Source organism: Psammomys obesus, unplaced genomic scaffold (assembly GCF_907164565.1).
Source record: "Psammomys obesus unplaced genomic scaffold, mPsaObe1.curated_primary_1811, whole genome shotgun sequence".
Classification (NCBI taxonomy): Eukaryota; Metazoa; Chordata; class Mammalia; order Rodentia; family Muridae; genus Psammomys; species Psammomys obesus.
The window spans coordinates 6,877,331-6,893,849 of NW_026591711.1; the positions used below are offsets into that span (position 1 = coordinate 6,877,331).

At 38.2% G+C, this 16,519-nt stretch overlaps 1 protein-coding gene across 1 annotated transcript in view; it reads left to right on the forward strand.

Annotated features, from left to right (window-relative positions):
- Itprid1 (ITPR interacting domain containing 1) overlaps positions 1-16,519 on the forward strand; it is a 99,067-nt gene that overhangs the window by 24,580 nt on the left and 57,968 nt on the right. Inside the window, exon 8 of the mRNA XM_055611821.1 lies at positions 2,647-2,704. Within this exon, the coding sequence (XP_055467796.1) occupies positions 2,647-2,704 (58 nt within the window). The remainder of the gene's footprint in view (positions 1-2,646; positions 2,705-16,519) is intronic.

The window sequence follows — 16,519 nt, forward strand, 5'->3', positions numbered from 1 at the left end:
ATCTGACTAATTTCTTACTTTGATTTCACCCAATATTTTATTAATTATCTCAATGTGATTTTCATCTACTTTCTATTCATAATTCACCTTCTTTAAGGTGTCAGTTCAATTACTCCCACTCAGTGACAGTTGCCCCAACAATTTCTTCTCCGTGTTCTCAGAGTCTGGGCACAGAGACCCATGTATATTAGTAGCCTCTGCTGTGCTGAACTTTTTTTTTTAATTTTTTATTAATTACACTTTATTCATTTTGTATCCCCCCATAAGCCCCTCCCTCCTCCCCTCCCGATCCCACCCTCCCTCCCCTTTCTGCATGCATGCCACTTCCCAAGTCCCCTGATAGGGGAGGTTCTCCTCTTCTTTCTGATCTTAGTCTATCAGTTCTCATCAAAAGTGGCTGCATTGTCCTCTACTGTGGCCTGGTAAGGCTGCTCCCCCCTCAGGGGGAAGTGATCAATGAGCAGGCCAATCAGATTATGTCAGAGGCAGTCCCTCTTCCCATTACTATGTAACTCACTTGGACACTGAACTGCCATGTGCACCTGTGCAGGGGAAGTGATCAATGAGCAGGCCAATCAGATTAGGTCAGAGGCAGTCCCTCTTCCCATTACTATGTAACTCACTTGTGCACTGAACTGCCATGTGAACACCTATGCAGGGGTTCCAGGTCATCTCCACGAATAGTCCTTGGTTGGATTATGATTTTCTGGGAAGTTCCCTGTGTTCAAATTATCTTGTTCTGTTGCTCTCCTTGTGGAGTTCCAGTCCCCTCCATGTGCTGAACTTTTGACAGCAAAGTGTTTGGAAATACTAACCAAAATGTGTCATGCAACATCCTTAATAAGACACTAAGAATTCAGTATGAGCTTTGTATGTGAGGAGTTAGTTTTCTTTATTTGTGCACCTTAGAGTTTGTTGATATTCATTGAGAGTTTATTGATATTCATTGTAACCCTATTTCACCTGTCTTCTCTAATTCTTCATTCTTACTTTCTCTCACTCATACTGGTTTGCACTGTTATTCTGATATTTCCTTTTGTATTTAGTTGATAAAAATATATACATATGTATGTATATTTCCACTTATATCTGTATTCATAATGGTAGCTTCAAAGGGACATGAGCTTACTGATAACTGTTACTTCACTCAATGCCATAGAATGAGAAAATGCAGCTTAAGGAGACTTCATATTAAAGAGGAACCAATGTTAGGTTTGATGTTTATTTTTCAGTAGCAAATCTAAAGAAATAAAATTATAAGCAATAAAAATATGTGTAAAATGGCAGATTTTGAGACATTTAAATGATAGCCAATATGCATAAATATCTGGCCAGTAGAGTTTTAACTGTGATTGGCTAAACTTTCCTTTACAGCCAATCGATCCATGCTTCTCTCTAGTTCTGTTGACTAGTGCTTTTGGCAATATTTGGCATGAATATCAAGACCATACTTTCAACAAAAATTATACATAGATTTCTAATGCAAAGGGCAAGATATTTAATGTGTTTAATTCTACTAAGTCAAGTTGGGTCCATTTCTTTTTTACATTAATTAAGCTAACATTTAAAATGTTAAATAAATTTAATACTTATGAAATTCATGCAGTTATTCTACATGATGGATGCTTCTTTATGTTTGTGAATGGATCACATATTGCAGAAAACAAATGTGAGATCAAACAGTATTGTTGTCAGTTGGCATCTCATTGGATGAAGACTGCTTCTGTAGTTATTTAATTCCTTCTGATTTTTTTTTTTTTAACTAATAACTTCAGATCAGGTAGGAAGCCCAGGGATATACCTGGCACTTATTTTAAATTGTTGCATCGTACTCTGTGGGTTTTTCTTCGTGCTAATGATGTAAGAAGAGAGCTTTCTCATTACATTTAAAAATGTGATGAAGCACATTGGTTTGAGCTACCAAACCAACAAGAGAAACACTGGGAAGTCCATCTAATCGGGTCTCAGTGTAAGATTATAAGATAATATGCCTTCCAAGTTCTTGTGTGAAAACTTTTAACTTCATAACTATATCCAGAGAGAGTGTGCAAAACATGAATACTAGAAGGAAACACTCCAAATGTCAATAGTAACTATTTTCACCTTCTAAAGCATTTTCTCGGTGACATACTTCTACAGTAAGCTGTGTTTAAAGGTTATGTTTACTGCCTTGTTTTAGCAATAGCTTGGTCATCATTTATACAATATTATCCATTGCTTCCCAAAATACTTTAAAAATAAACTCTGCTTCCTCAATTTAGAAATAAATTTTGTTTATTGTGTCTAAGTACTATGTAGCAGCTGTACTATAGGAATTACTGAGCATAAGCTTATCAAGTCAAAGTTAGCTAACTTTCTCACGCATGTTTAATATTTTCCAGTGGCAAAAGAAGTTCAAAGGCTTTGATCCCCTCACCCACAAGTGATCTGCCCCTCCCCTGAACTCTTAATTCTTTGAGTCTTTTATGTGGACATCTCATGCCACCTCTTCCCAGGAGCCTATTACTATTTGAGTCTGGCAACTCATGTTTATTCCTCTATATTATCCACTGTGGTTATCAGTGGATAATCATTGATAATTGATCAAATCAAGTAAATGTGTCATGAAAATATTTCTAGTGAAACTGATGTATTTTGATGTCTTAGGTCCAGAGCTTTGAAGAAGACATTGGCAACCCTCTTAACCTGACCTCAGGAATTGTAGGTAAGAATTCAAAAACAGATGATTTCATCAATGAGTTTGATTGTTCAGAGAGGGAATGAAATAGTGGATACCCAGGTAGTTCAATGAAAATACATGGAGATTCATTGTCTCCATGAATTCCTATACATTTCTGTATCATCTACATTGCAATGTAAATTGCATGTACATTTTAAAATACTTTTCAGGATACCATTTACTCTTCCTGTGGCTGCTGTACGTGATTTGAATGTGTGTGTAGCAGTGTCTGTATGAGTCATGTAGGAGAATGGATTTCCATTCCAATCTGAGAGTGAGTGGGTGCTTTTCCCCTCCTACTGTCCAGTGCTGGTTGTTGCACAAATTACACCATTTAATGGGCTTTGGTTTTTTCCCTACACGATAAATAAATAAGTGCAAATATTTTTTAAGTTTCCTATCAACAGTTGAATTCTAAATTTTGTGTGGCCTTGTGGAAAGAAATTGCCAGAGTGCAGCTTTCCTGGCATCTCTTGGGATGATGCTCTACATTCTAGAATACAGACTAAACCCTGCTTTGTTCCTGCTTCTCATGCCCCAAGTCACAGCTCTCACAGCTGTGTGGTCCTTCAGTGAAGCTGGAATCAGGCAGAGATTAGTCAAGCAAAATAGAGCAGATGAAGCTAGTGTGTTTCCTGGAAGAAAATATGCAAATTTTAAATTTAATTTAGTGTGGTGTCAAACACATCTTTTCCATTACAAAGTGTGTGTATGGGTCTCATTTTGCTAAATGCTGTTTAGAAATTATGCATTAGTAATTATAGGGTCCTGCTGATTACATAAATTGTTATCCTGCTCTTCAAGTAATTACCACATAACCTGCATTGAGGTTTATAAGACAAAAATAAGCATCTGTTTTCCATCTAATTGAATGCTTCTCAATGAAGCTGGAGGTCCCCTTGTCAATAGAAACTGCCTTCCTTGACATTCAATTAGGAGGTCTACTGATATCACATAAGCCATCCCAATTATTCCAAAAAAGATTATGTGGGAAGTCAGGCAAATTAGGAGGACTAAAGTGAGAAAAGTGGTAGTTTGCCTAAAAAGAAAAATCTGGACAAGTCGGAGTCTCTCTCTCTCTCTCTCTCACACACACACACATCTTTCTTTTTTAATTTTTAAAAAATTTCCCAAAATAATATTGTTGCCAAAGTATGGTAGCATATGTCTATAATCCCAACACAGAGGAGGCTGAGACAGGAGAATGGCAAGTTTGAGACCAGCCTGTGATACCCTGTCTCAAAACAACTTAATAAAAATAAGACTGAAATCAAAGAGTCAAATTAATTGGGTTAATAAAGCACAAAAATTATCTTGTGTCACTTTGAATCATATATATATATATATATATATATATATATGCAATTTTTTGAATGCAAAATTCCAAAGATGATTTCATCTAAAAGATGAACACATGTGAGTTTTGCCAGTGCCCTAAATGAACTTCCCTATAAAGGAGCCATTCTTGATGCCTAGCCTAGTCCACTTTTGAGCTGACTCTAGCCCAGGATCCAGTGACAACTAGAGAGCTGAGCAAGCTAGCCTACAGAACCATGGAAAGCAATTGTTTAAAGGCATATATTACACACAAAAAAATGAAAGCACATAATAATCTCAGAAATATCATTAGAGCTCAGTTGCCTCTACTCATGCACAAAATTATGAATGTTAGCAAAATATATAATTATTTCAAACATGAATTTGAACGAAGTGAAGACCAAAACTATAAATACAGTATCCTTGCTTAACTTCTCAAAAGTTAACATTGGAATGACAAGTAATATAAGAAAGGAAATACATATGCATGCTAATTAAAATGAGGAAGGTACATCTTCTATATTCCAGAAGCTGTGGAGAATGTGTAGGTTCTAAAAGAGAGAAAGAAGGTGAGACAAGTTGTGTGAAAGATTCTAAAAGAAAAACACATCAAGGGATTAAAAAAATACATTTTACTAAAAAACAAATAATGCATCAATGGCATCATTTCCAAATGAATCTTATGTAACTACTAAGCTCAGCACATACATTTCCTGCCACATTATAAATAAACATCGGAAAATTGTCACAAGATTTAGCACTTCAAAATCTGGTTGTTCAGGAAAAATGTCTGCCACAAAAAGATTGACTGCAAAGGAGTATTCAGCAATCTGTGGAGGAGCTCATTACCAGCGAGATGTATGGGAAAATTCCATGCCTCTGGAGGACAATCCTTCAGGACTGAGGGTCTACTCAGATCTGGCATGCAAAATCTGATTCTGTTTCTGATGATAGACAGCTTTCCCACAAAAAAAAAAAAAAAAAAAAAATGGCAAATATCAAACATAGTATTTCCAAATGTTCTACCTCTACCTAAAGACACTGAAAATAGAATGTCAGCATACAAATAGTTGAGGGTTTCCATGCTTGGCACCTGGGCAGGTTTTTCAAGGAAAGCAAAAGGCTTCTCCTGCCTGAGGTGGCCTTATCTGGCACTTTTCCATCCAAAACTTGAGCAGAAAGTTATGTTGCAAGCCAAAAAAAAAAAAAAAAAAAAATTAGCAGACAAAATCTGGGATAAAGACAGAAGGATTCAAAAAGAAAGGAGGCATGAATCCCAGAAAGAGATGGCTAGAAGATCCATAAATTCTAGGTATGAAATCTGCCCACAGTGCTGTTCAGTACTTGAACTAAACATGCATCAGAGAGCCCAAGAAATAGCAAATTCTGGAAGGAGTGGAAAAAAAATATTCTGTTTGGGATAATAGGTACCTTTCCCATAAAGGTGTCTTGCATCATGAGATAGAAACTATTTTCAATGTCTAGGTATAATAAAAATTATTAAACATATGAAGAAATTAGAAAATATAACCAGTGCTCACCAACAAACAAACAAACAACAATAAAAACCCAAGAAATTGAGAAAAGCCATAAAAACTTTAGATGTTGGGATTACCAAATATCATCATGCTAAATATTGTAAAAGAAAGTTTTCTTGCAGTAAGTAAAATTATTGTAAATCTAAAAAGAAAAATAGAAATTATGACACAGAAAAAGTTCAAAAAGTGATATAATTTTTATAATTCACACTTCAGTAGAAGAGCTTAACCACAAGCTGGGCAGGTGGCACAAACCCATAATCCTAACATCCAAGAATGGTATAGGAATGCCATAAATTAGAAACCAGTCTGTTCTACATAATCAAGCTTTGTCCCTCTAAAGTATTTAAACACAAATTGGAAGTGATGAAAAGATTTGGTGAGCTTTAACATACATGTGTTACATATTACAGATCAATAGAAAATATAAAAAGGGTAAACAAATTTAAAAACCGTGTGAAAATTTATCTGAGGTACAGGAACCTATAGAAGAATATTGAAGACTAAATATGAAGACATGTGATTGCAGAAGGAGCAGGAATTGGTCAAGGAGAACTGTGAAGAAAAATGCTTTTAAAAAATTAATTTTCTTAATTCACTAATAAATGTACACAAGCAAATATAAATTCAAAAATCTTAGCAAATACCAACAGGATAATTGCACAGAACATTATACCTCAAAGTGTTATGGTGAAAGTTATAAAGAGCAAATCAAAATGACTCTGAGATTCCATCGTTCACTGATCAGAAAGGCTAAGATCAAAAACTCAAGTGACAACATATGCTGGAGAGGATGTAGAGAAAGGGGAACCTTCCTCCATTGCTGGTGGGAGTGCAAACATGTACAACCACTTTAGAAATCAGTCTGGCACTTTCTCAGAAAATTGGGAATAGTGCTACCTCAAGATCCAGCTTTTCCACTCCTGGGTATATACCTAAAAGACGCTCCATCATACAACAAAAACATTTACTTAACTATGTTCAGGGCATGGTGGCACACACCTGTAAACCCAGCACTCAGGAGGCAGAGGCAAGCGGAGCTCTGTGAGTTCAAGGCCAGCCTGATCTTCAAAGAGAGTCCAGGACAGCCAGGGATACACAGAGAAGCTTTGTCTAAAAAAATAAAAAAAAAAAAAAAGAGGAAGAACCATGTTCATAGCTGCTTTATTTGTAATAGCCGTAAGCTGGAAACAGCCCAGATGTCCCTCAGTAGAAGAAGGGATACAGAAATTGTGGCACATTTGCACATTGGAATACTACTCAGCTATTAAAAACAAGGACATTATGAAATTTGCAGGCAAATGGATGGAACCAGGAAAGATCATCTTGAGTGAGGTAACCCAGAACCAGAAAGACACACATGGTATAAAGAGCAATTGGAAGAGAACATGTTTAAACAGGCACAGAAAAGAATAGGAGAGCAGAGATTTGAAAGACAAGGAACTTCTCATCAAAAGTGATGGAGGCCACAGGACAATACTTGTAAGCCAGAATCTACTTGCAACAAAGTGCCTTAGAATAAGATGATAAAGGCATCTTCAGACCACACTAACTAAAATATCCCCTCCACTTTCTGTCAGTGATGCTCAAGAAAGTGCTTCAAAGATGGATAGCATACCTCTGCGGGGGTAATATATATTATTTAAAGCAAAGAGGTTATGAAAGCCATTAAGTGGACTCATAGATAAATAAAATGGCACAATAGCAAACTTAAATAGATTGAAAAGTTAAGGACATAAAAAGGAATAAAAATAGAAGTATGTGGGGAGGGGCATGGGAGGAGAGGGAGAAGAGGGAGGGAGAGTGAGGTTGGGAGGGCAAAGGGAGGAGGTTACAGCTTGGATACAAAGTGAATGAATTGTAACAAATAAAAAATAATTTAAAAAAGAAGTACAGAAAATACTAATAGAAAAAAAGGAATATACTAAAAAAAAAAAACTCATACAATGAAAGCATTTAATTTACAGAGTGACTACCTAAGAGAAATTACTGAAAAGTAGATGATGTGTGGAAAAATTATCTAAGTTCTTGAAAAAGACATGGAAATGATATAATAAACAAACACTACTTAGATGGATCTAGAAAATACTAGATTTAAAGTGGATTTAACAGACAGTTGAGTTAGACTTTTCCTATTTCTGTTTTGACCAAGGTTCTGAAAACTTGTATCAGATACAAAGCCATTGCATAATAGGTAAATAGATGGATGGATACATGATGGATGGATAGATAGATAGATAGATAGATAGATAGATAGATAGATAGATGATAGATTATACATAAATAGATAAGAGAAGATAGATGATACACAGAGGAGAAGAGATAGATGTATATACAGCTTTTCTGAAGAAATTGCATGAGCCAATTTCCCAACACCTGAGCCTTTTGGCTCATTGTGGTTATAAATGAGGTACAAGTTACAGAAAGTGTGAGAGACAGCAAGGGCGGTTGGTGAGGATATGTCACTGCTGAGCCCTGGGAGGTTGCTGTACCAGAATGTGTATTCCAAAGTGCTGCCTGTCTGCCTTTGAAATGACTCTCTATAGTTAGGAGATGGCTCCCATGTAGGAGCACCAACAGAGTGTGGAAAAAGTTGTGACTCCAGATAGAAAAACATCTATTGAACAAGAGAAAGGTCGACTGCAGCATTTGATCGTATCTCTCCAGATTTCATCTCTCAAATCCAGGTATATCTTATACTTGATGAGTGGCCTTAGTTTTACAGAGGCTTTTGGTCTCTAATATTTGGTAACAGATGATGTAGTTAAACTGTAATGTCATCTACTAAGCTATAATCCCTGTAGTGTGTGGTGTTTTCAGGGCCAACTAAACACTGACTATTGGTTTTTTGCTTTGAGAACTAACAGATAACCAGGAAGACAAATCTGGGATCATAACAAGTTGAAATAATTGCTAAAATGAACATTTTGATTTGGAAAAGTTGGAAGAAAAGTGAAAGCAAGATTTTATTTAAAAGCAAAATCAAACAAACAAAAAAAACAAAGAAAAACCAGATTGAATACTCACAAAACTGTTTCCACAAACTGTTTGATAGAAACCAACAGTAAGTGATGCAGATTCTTGATGTGACACATCATGTTGACACTGCCACTGTCAGAATGGTCAGTCAGAAAGGAAGTTGTACCTGGAACAAGGAGTTAATACTTTTGCTCAAAACTAAATCTGTCTATGAAAGGAGGCAGCTAAGGTGCATGCCACTCAGCAGAACAGGGAAGGCAAGGACTCCAAGCTTTTTCTCTCCCAACTCTCCCATCTCCAATGCCAAACACAAGTAGAATCCAGAGATTACTGAATGTGATTGTGTATGTATATATCATACTTTATGCAAAATAAATGAATGTCACATTAAAATGTTTACCAAGCCCAACCATATCTGGGAAATTAGAATATGTAATAACAAAGTAAATTATATAAAGTTAAAGGATTTGGCAAGGCAAAGGTAACTCATGAATTTCCAGACAGAAATACACACTTCTGTCTAATGAGTAAACATCTCATTAGTAATATTAAATGACAAAACGAAGATAAAATCACTGTTATGTAGAACTGAAATATGTGAACCAATAATTTTTATACCTACACATATTCTTTCAACATCCAAGGGACACCTGATATCATTTCCAAAACTAGGAAGCCTCAGCAAGCATAACTGTGCCCCTCCCAAGACAAAGTGCTCAAAGAACCGAAGGCATGTTCGAAAGGTGAATCTCTGAAGCAAAATCCAACACCATACTCTATAGCAGCTGCCACTTGGGAATCATTTACCCAGTGTTCACACTTCTGTGTCTCTCTCTAAAGAAACACTATAAGAGCATTGACAACATGGTCTACCTCAAAGGACTGTGAAGGAGTAAATAAAGTTTTATATGCAAAACATTTAGCTATTGCTTTTTTTTTTTTTAATTGCTCCTCTCCTTAAATGTTACTAAAAGGATTCTAGAACAGTTAGAATGGGGTTTGGAAGAAGTAAGCTTAAATAGTAAGACTAACAGGATGTGCAGTTCCGGTTTAACTCTTGAAACAAAATGCTATGAAATGACTTGGGAGAGGCTAGGAGTTGGCTCAGTTATAAAACTTGTACTATGTAAGCATGAGGATCTGAGTTCAGATCTCACATCTACACACAGTTTGGGCATAGTGGGCTGGAAGCAAGAGGTCGAGGGACCCACACTATTCTATGAACCAAAGAACTCCAGATTCTGTAAGAGACTCTCCCTTATGTTGGCTTCCTATTGTGTGATAAACATGATCAAACATAATAAACATGATCAAAAGCAACTTGGAGAGGAAAGGGCTTGTTTGGCTTACGTGATACATGTTACAGTACATCATCAGAAGCTACGGCAAGAACTCAGAGCAGAAACCTGGAGGCACGAACCACACAAAAATGCTGCTTATTTGCTTGCTATTCATGACTTACACAACCTGCTTTCTTCTACAACCCAGGACCACCTGCCCAGGAGTGGTACCATCCCCAAGGAGCTGGGCTATCCTACATTAATTATCCATTAAGAAAATGCCCCCAGAGGTTTACCTAAATGCCAGTCTGATGGAAGCAAGTCCTCAACTGCTATTACTTTTTTCCAGATATGTCTAGGTCTATGTAAAGTTGACAAAAGGCAACTAGTACAGGCTCTTTTTCATAAGTGTAAGGAAGCAAGTGATAAGACAGGGCATCATTGACCTCTGACCTCCACTATACACTGAACATACATATACCCCCATACACCACCCTACATGTGCACACACACACACACACACACACACACACACACACACACATCATGAGATTACAGCTCAGTGCTAAAGTACTTCCCTAGCTTGTGCAATGCCTAGGATTTGACCCTGAGCAATTTTAAAAGAAACATAATGATTACAAGTGTTAAATTTTGATAGAGCTTATATATTTGATAGAAATTTGATAGAACTCTAATGTAGCTGGGTGTGGTAGTACACGCCTTTAATCCCAGTACTCGGAGAAGCAGAGGCAAGCAGTAAGTTCAAGGCCAACCTGCTCTAAAAAATGAGTTCAGGACAGCCAAGGCAAAACAGAGAAACCTTGTCTTGAAAAACAAAAAAGTTTGTTGCTTTGTTGTGTTCTTTTTCTGTACTTTCTATGTATTAAAATCTGAAAGATTTAAAAATATTTCACAAAAATATTAACAAAATGCAAGATTTTGGAAAGAATTTTTATTAAATAAAAGTATGTAAGTGAGCAATTTTCAACTCAATTGTGATACAAGATAAATTAAATTAAGTAAAATAGAGGTGCAAGTGCCCACACAATCTGTGTCAAAGAAACTCATTAAACAATTTATATCTGAAACTTTCAACTGTGGCTACATGGTGGCCTCAGCACGCTCGCTAGAAAGTTACTCTATGAAATACTACCAAGGTACAAAAATCAGGACTAGCTTAGAACTAGCTTAGATATCTAACAAAGAGGATTATTTAAATGTTAAGCATAAAACGGAGATGGGGCAGTCCCTTAGAATGAAATCATGAGGGCTTGCTTTGTCAGAATGCACTGTTAAAATCATAGCTGAGAGTCTAAGTCATCATTATGAAGATTGTTCCTAGAGAAGCATACCTCAATTTTTTGCTTTAAAATACACATATAAATAAAAATAGACCTATAGATGGAGATTGGTGTTACTGCCTTGAATCTTAGCACTCAGGGAACAGACACAGGTGAATCTCTGTGAGCCTGAAGTCAGCCTGGGTGCACTGTGTTCTAGGCCAGCTAGGGTCATATAGAGAGAGCCTATAAATATATGGGATTTAGGATTTATAGCATCTGTAATTTCTTTAACACATAAAAATTGAGTGCTGACATAAGCTACAGTTAACAGTCTACTGCCTGTCTGGTGGTGATTGGTTTCAAATAAATATTTTTTTTTCTTTTTCTTGTAGTGTATAATGGACAGATTTAATTTTCAGCAAATATTTAAACATTTTACTCTCCCATACAACTAGGTGATTGATGGGTAAATAGATTGGTAAGGAAATAGATAAATCTACAAATATGTATAGATAAAGAGATAGGTAGATAGATAATAGATGGATGGATACATAGGTAGGTAAGTAAATAGACAGATACATGATAGATGAATGGGTAGGTAGGTAGACAGGTTGGCAGACAGATAGACAGACAGATAGGTAGAGGATAGATAAATAGATACAGTATTGTTAACAGTGATCTTTGATGGCAGACTGACATCTGGCTTTTTTTTCTTTTACTTGTCTGTATCTTCTAATTAGTCTGAAACAAAGCCAACTATTTAGTCAACAAAAAAGTGATCTACGAATGTTGTTTAAAATTAGGTATATTTGTAAGAGTAAATTATTAAGTATGTGTTAGTAGTGCTTTTGTTTCAGGTTTAGAAAAGGAACATTTGAGCACATTTCTTTTGTTTGTTTGTTTGTTTGTTTGGTTGGTTGGTTGTTTGGTTTTGCTTTTTTGAAACAGGGTTCCTCTGTGTAACAGCCTTGGCTGTCCTGGAACGCACTTTGTAGACAAGGCTGTCTTCAAACTCACAAAGATCCTCCTACCTCTGCCTCCCATGTGCTAGGATTAAAGGTGTCCACCACTACTACCTAGTTTGAGCATGTTTTTTGTGTTTTTTTTTTTAATTCTTTTTTATGATATAAGTTTATTTATTTATTTACTTTACATCCCAGCCTCTCTCCTCTCCTCCTGGTCTCACCTTCCCACCCTCTTCCTGTATCCTCCTTCCCCTTCTCTTTAGAAAATGGGAGCACCTATCTCCCTACCAACTCACCCCAGCACATCAAGTGGCCTCATATCTTGTCTCTGGGCTAGATTCTGCTTGCTCTGCCTGTCTCTGTTCCTCCCTCCCTCCCTTCTGTCTTCTGGGGCTATTTCAAGGATGCTGAGGCACTACTTCAACTCCACCATTGTCATTTAGCACACAGTCAGATCCCTGGACTCTTACTTCTCTCCCTCCCTTCCCTCTGAGCAAATGGCACTGCTCATCTGGAGAGACTAGAAATACTTGTTTCTATTTCTCTTTCTTTTCCTAAGCTGCTCCACTTGAATGTGGGATCCAGTGCAGCCTCCATGCAGCCTGCCTCCAACACTGGTCACATCATATCTGTGCTCCTCTCATCTTAGGTAGAAGAGTGAGTCGTAGTGCTATGTTTGTTCACTTGTGATGCTGGGTATCCAGGGCCTCAAGCCCCTAGTCAAGGTCTCTACCACTGACCTACATCCCCAGCCTAGAAGTTCTCATTATAGTTCACTAGTATGAATTAACATTGTAACAATGTGTTATAGGAAGAAGACAATTAATATTTTGAAAATACCAGTATTTTAGTTCCTGGATTTCAATATGATTACCCTCAGTAAATGTGGAGATTAGTCCCAGGGTTCTCTGGCAGATATCACAGTTCATGGGAACTCAAGTTTCTTATACTCAAATGAGAGGAAAGGCAACCTTACCTACTCTCAAAGAATTTATGAGCATCAACAGAAACCAAGTAATTATTGAATTTTACAGAGAAAAGTACTACATGCAAAGAAAGATACTAATGACTAGAAAAGAGCCGGGTGTGAATTTAGGAATCTTAGAAAATATCCTTTGAAATTCTTCTTGTGTATGGTTTTGCACAATCACATTCCTGTGTGCCACATTACAGGTATTAAGCATGCATCCTCTGGGGTGCATTCACTCATCACCTCCCCATGGTAGGGGAGGAAAGTAAGGTAGAGATGGAACCACGACTACAGGCAAACACTGCAGAGCCCCTGGCTGTGTTAAATTCTGTTGCCGTGGACTGATCTGTGAAGAATTCTCCTGGTGGTGCATTCAGCACCCACTTTAAATCCTTGTGCAGGAAGGCTATTAAATTAAAAATAAACTAAGACCCCATGCATCGGAAACCAGAGATTTCTTACCTAAGATCTGGCACCTGAGCCACTTTGCACATGACAGCTTTAAACTAGGACCAGTAACTAGGGCCCCACTGACTGTGTGCATGGCTGAGGTGTACAGACCCTCTTCACTGTCCCTAAGGAGAGGAACAGGGTGCTCCTCTCTTTTACTGTTTGGTTGATTTGAGAGCTGTTGTGTTTGCAGGGAAACAGTGTCCGTGCAACAGCACACCTTCCAAAAATGAAGGGAACTGATCTCTAGGAACTGCCTGTTTAGAAGTATTAGGGACAGCAGACTGGTGGAGAGCAGGTCTCAGGGGCCCAGTCCCTAGGCTCAGTTGTTTGGACTCAATTCAAGTCCAATTGCTTAATTTTCTGCACACCCCATGGAGACCAATTCCCATGTCACCCAGTGTCATCTTTATATTTCTCCATAATGTGGTCTCTGTCTGTTTAAATGTGACGAGCTTTATGATGAGGTTCTGCCTGCATTTTGGTGGTGGTGGTTTTCCTTTTTTTCTATTCTTTTTTTTCTGTTCTTTCTCTCTTTATTTCTTTCTTTCTTTCTCTCTTTCTTTCTTTTTTCGTTCCTTGGCAATAGGCATAGACTTAATTTTAAAGACATACTGAAGCCTAAATAGCCCTGAACAACTTTTACAGAAAGCTGGGTATGTTCTAGCCTTGTTTTAAAAAATATTACAATTTTATTAGGCAATTTTATCATTGTTATAAATAAGTAATTGTACTGGGGAGAAGGGATAATCCTTATTTAATTAAATTCATCTATACTCCCAGGTTGGCAGCAAGAAGACATATGTGAGACTAATACCCACAGCCTGCCTCTTTGCATGTGCAATTAAAAATTCACTCTACAGTAGCCCTGGCAGTTTAGTGTTGCTTTTGGCATTTACAAATTCTTTTATTTTGTGACTTTTTTTTTACCATACACATATGCTGGAGCAGATGTTGCTTATTTGTTGTTTATTCAAATCTGTAGGCTCTGGCAGCTAACTCCATTGTTCTGTAATGAAGCTTTATTCTCTGTCCTGTATTAGGACCCAGCGCCTGCTCCAGAGACTGTGAGAAGCTGCCTTCCTTCCCAGTAGGATGCCATAGTTATTGCCCTTGTAGTTGGCTGTTTATAGTTGGAAGCTTGCGGGAGGTGGGGGGTGGGGAGGCAGCAACAACAAAGGGCTGGGTGGTCACGTTTGGAGTGAGCACAAGGGAACAGACAGGAAGGACAGCTAGTTGTTGTCCTTTGCTCTGTTTCTGTCCCCTGGTCTCTGCCTGGCATCCATGCTCATCTGCTGTGGGGATTTGGGGTCTGAGACTTGGATGCATTCTCTCTCTCTCTCTCTCTCTCTCTCTCTCTCTCTCTCTCTCTCCCTCCCTCCCTCCCTCCCTCCCTCCTTTTCTCCCTCCTCCCCCCACCCCGCCCTGTCTTCCTCTAATTTATTTTGTTCATAAGCAGGACTTGTACCGCCTCTTCCCACCCGACCCCCACCCACATCTTCTCATTTCCAATGCGTCCAGATTGGCTAACAACCATGCTTAACTATACAAGCACCGCCCAGCCCAAACCTGCTTCTGTTGTCGCTCACACCTTCAACATTCAACACATCTTTCTTTATCCAGATACTGGTTGTGGCTGCCCATGTCTTCAGGGCAGCCACACTTCATAAAGTAGAGAATGTCAGGTCCTTGTTGACCATAATAAAGACCTGCTGATCCCTAGAGCTTGGATGCCAATTTGGAGACATTCGCCTTCTGGAAAACCCCTGTCTTGGCCAGGAGGCAATCAATCAGAGATGTAACCACCTCCATCTGGCACGTTATGACATGGAACCTCACTATTAACACATTTGTGATTCATCTTGTCCCAATGAGTGGTGCCAGGGATCAAAATCCTCCCTCCCCATGGCAGCTGGGAGCATTCTAACTTCCCAGCATGTGGGGTTAACACATAGGCTCCTGTGACATTGCAAGTAACAATTCTTTTAATTATCACACCTTCTTCCCCCTCCCCACTCACTCCACAGACATTTTGGCATGATGGGGATATTTTGCAGCCGGCAGTCAGTAGTCTTAATTGACTGAATGTGTTCAGATAGCATGGGTATTACCCACCATGGAGTGAAAAGGGCAATCGCCTGATGCTAAGTTCTGTAGATATAATACCCTACCCTTGTTCTGGAGGCTTTTACTTCCGTAATGATGATGAATGTATCTATGCCATCTAGATAATGAATGTGAACCTCCTTAGGACTGAGTTCAAGATCTTGTTCATTTTGATCTCAGCACCCCCTTGTACCCCTAATTTCTCTCCACCTGCCCTCCTGGGATTTTTGAGGGTTTTTAAGTATCTCTTCCCCATGCCTTAGCGTTGTATCTCTGAGGCTGCACTGTTTCCTTTTCATGGGCTGCACTGCTGATCTGCTTTTCCAACAGTCAAAAGTCATCTGCCACTCAATGTTTCAGCTCAGCTATTGTCTCTTCTGCCATCTCTGCCACAAACTATGTTTCACAGGGATACTCTTTCCTTAGGGATCCTCAAAATGTACATATATTTCTACATGGAAATTACTTTGCTTCTGAAATGAACTGTGCATAGAGTATATGCTTCTAACTCTATCATTACATCTTTAAGAACACTTAACATATATTATACTCACTCTTTATCAGCTAAGTGTTGGTATTCCATCTACAAAGGGATTAACATGGAGGTTATAGGAAGTAGAGGCTAAAGAAACACTATTGAGGACTGGAGAGACACTTCGGTGGTTAAGAGCACATAGTACTCTTCCAGAAGACCCAAGTTCAGCTTCCATGTCAGGTACTCACAACTGCTATAACAATAGCTCCTGGGGACTCTGGCATCTCTAGCCTCTGTGGGGACCTGCATTCATGTATACCCACCAATATGCAGACACACACATACACAATTGCAAATAATAAAAATAAATTATTTTTAAAACACTGTTGAGCATCCTGTGTACCAGGGAATATGCAAAGCTCTCTGTGTGTGTGTGT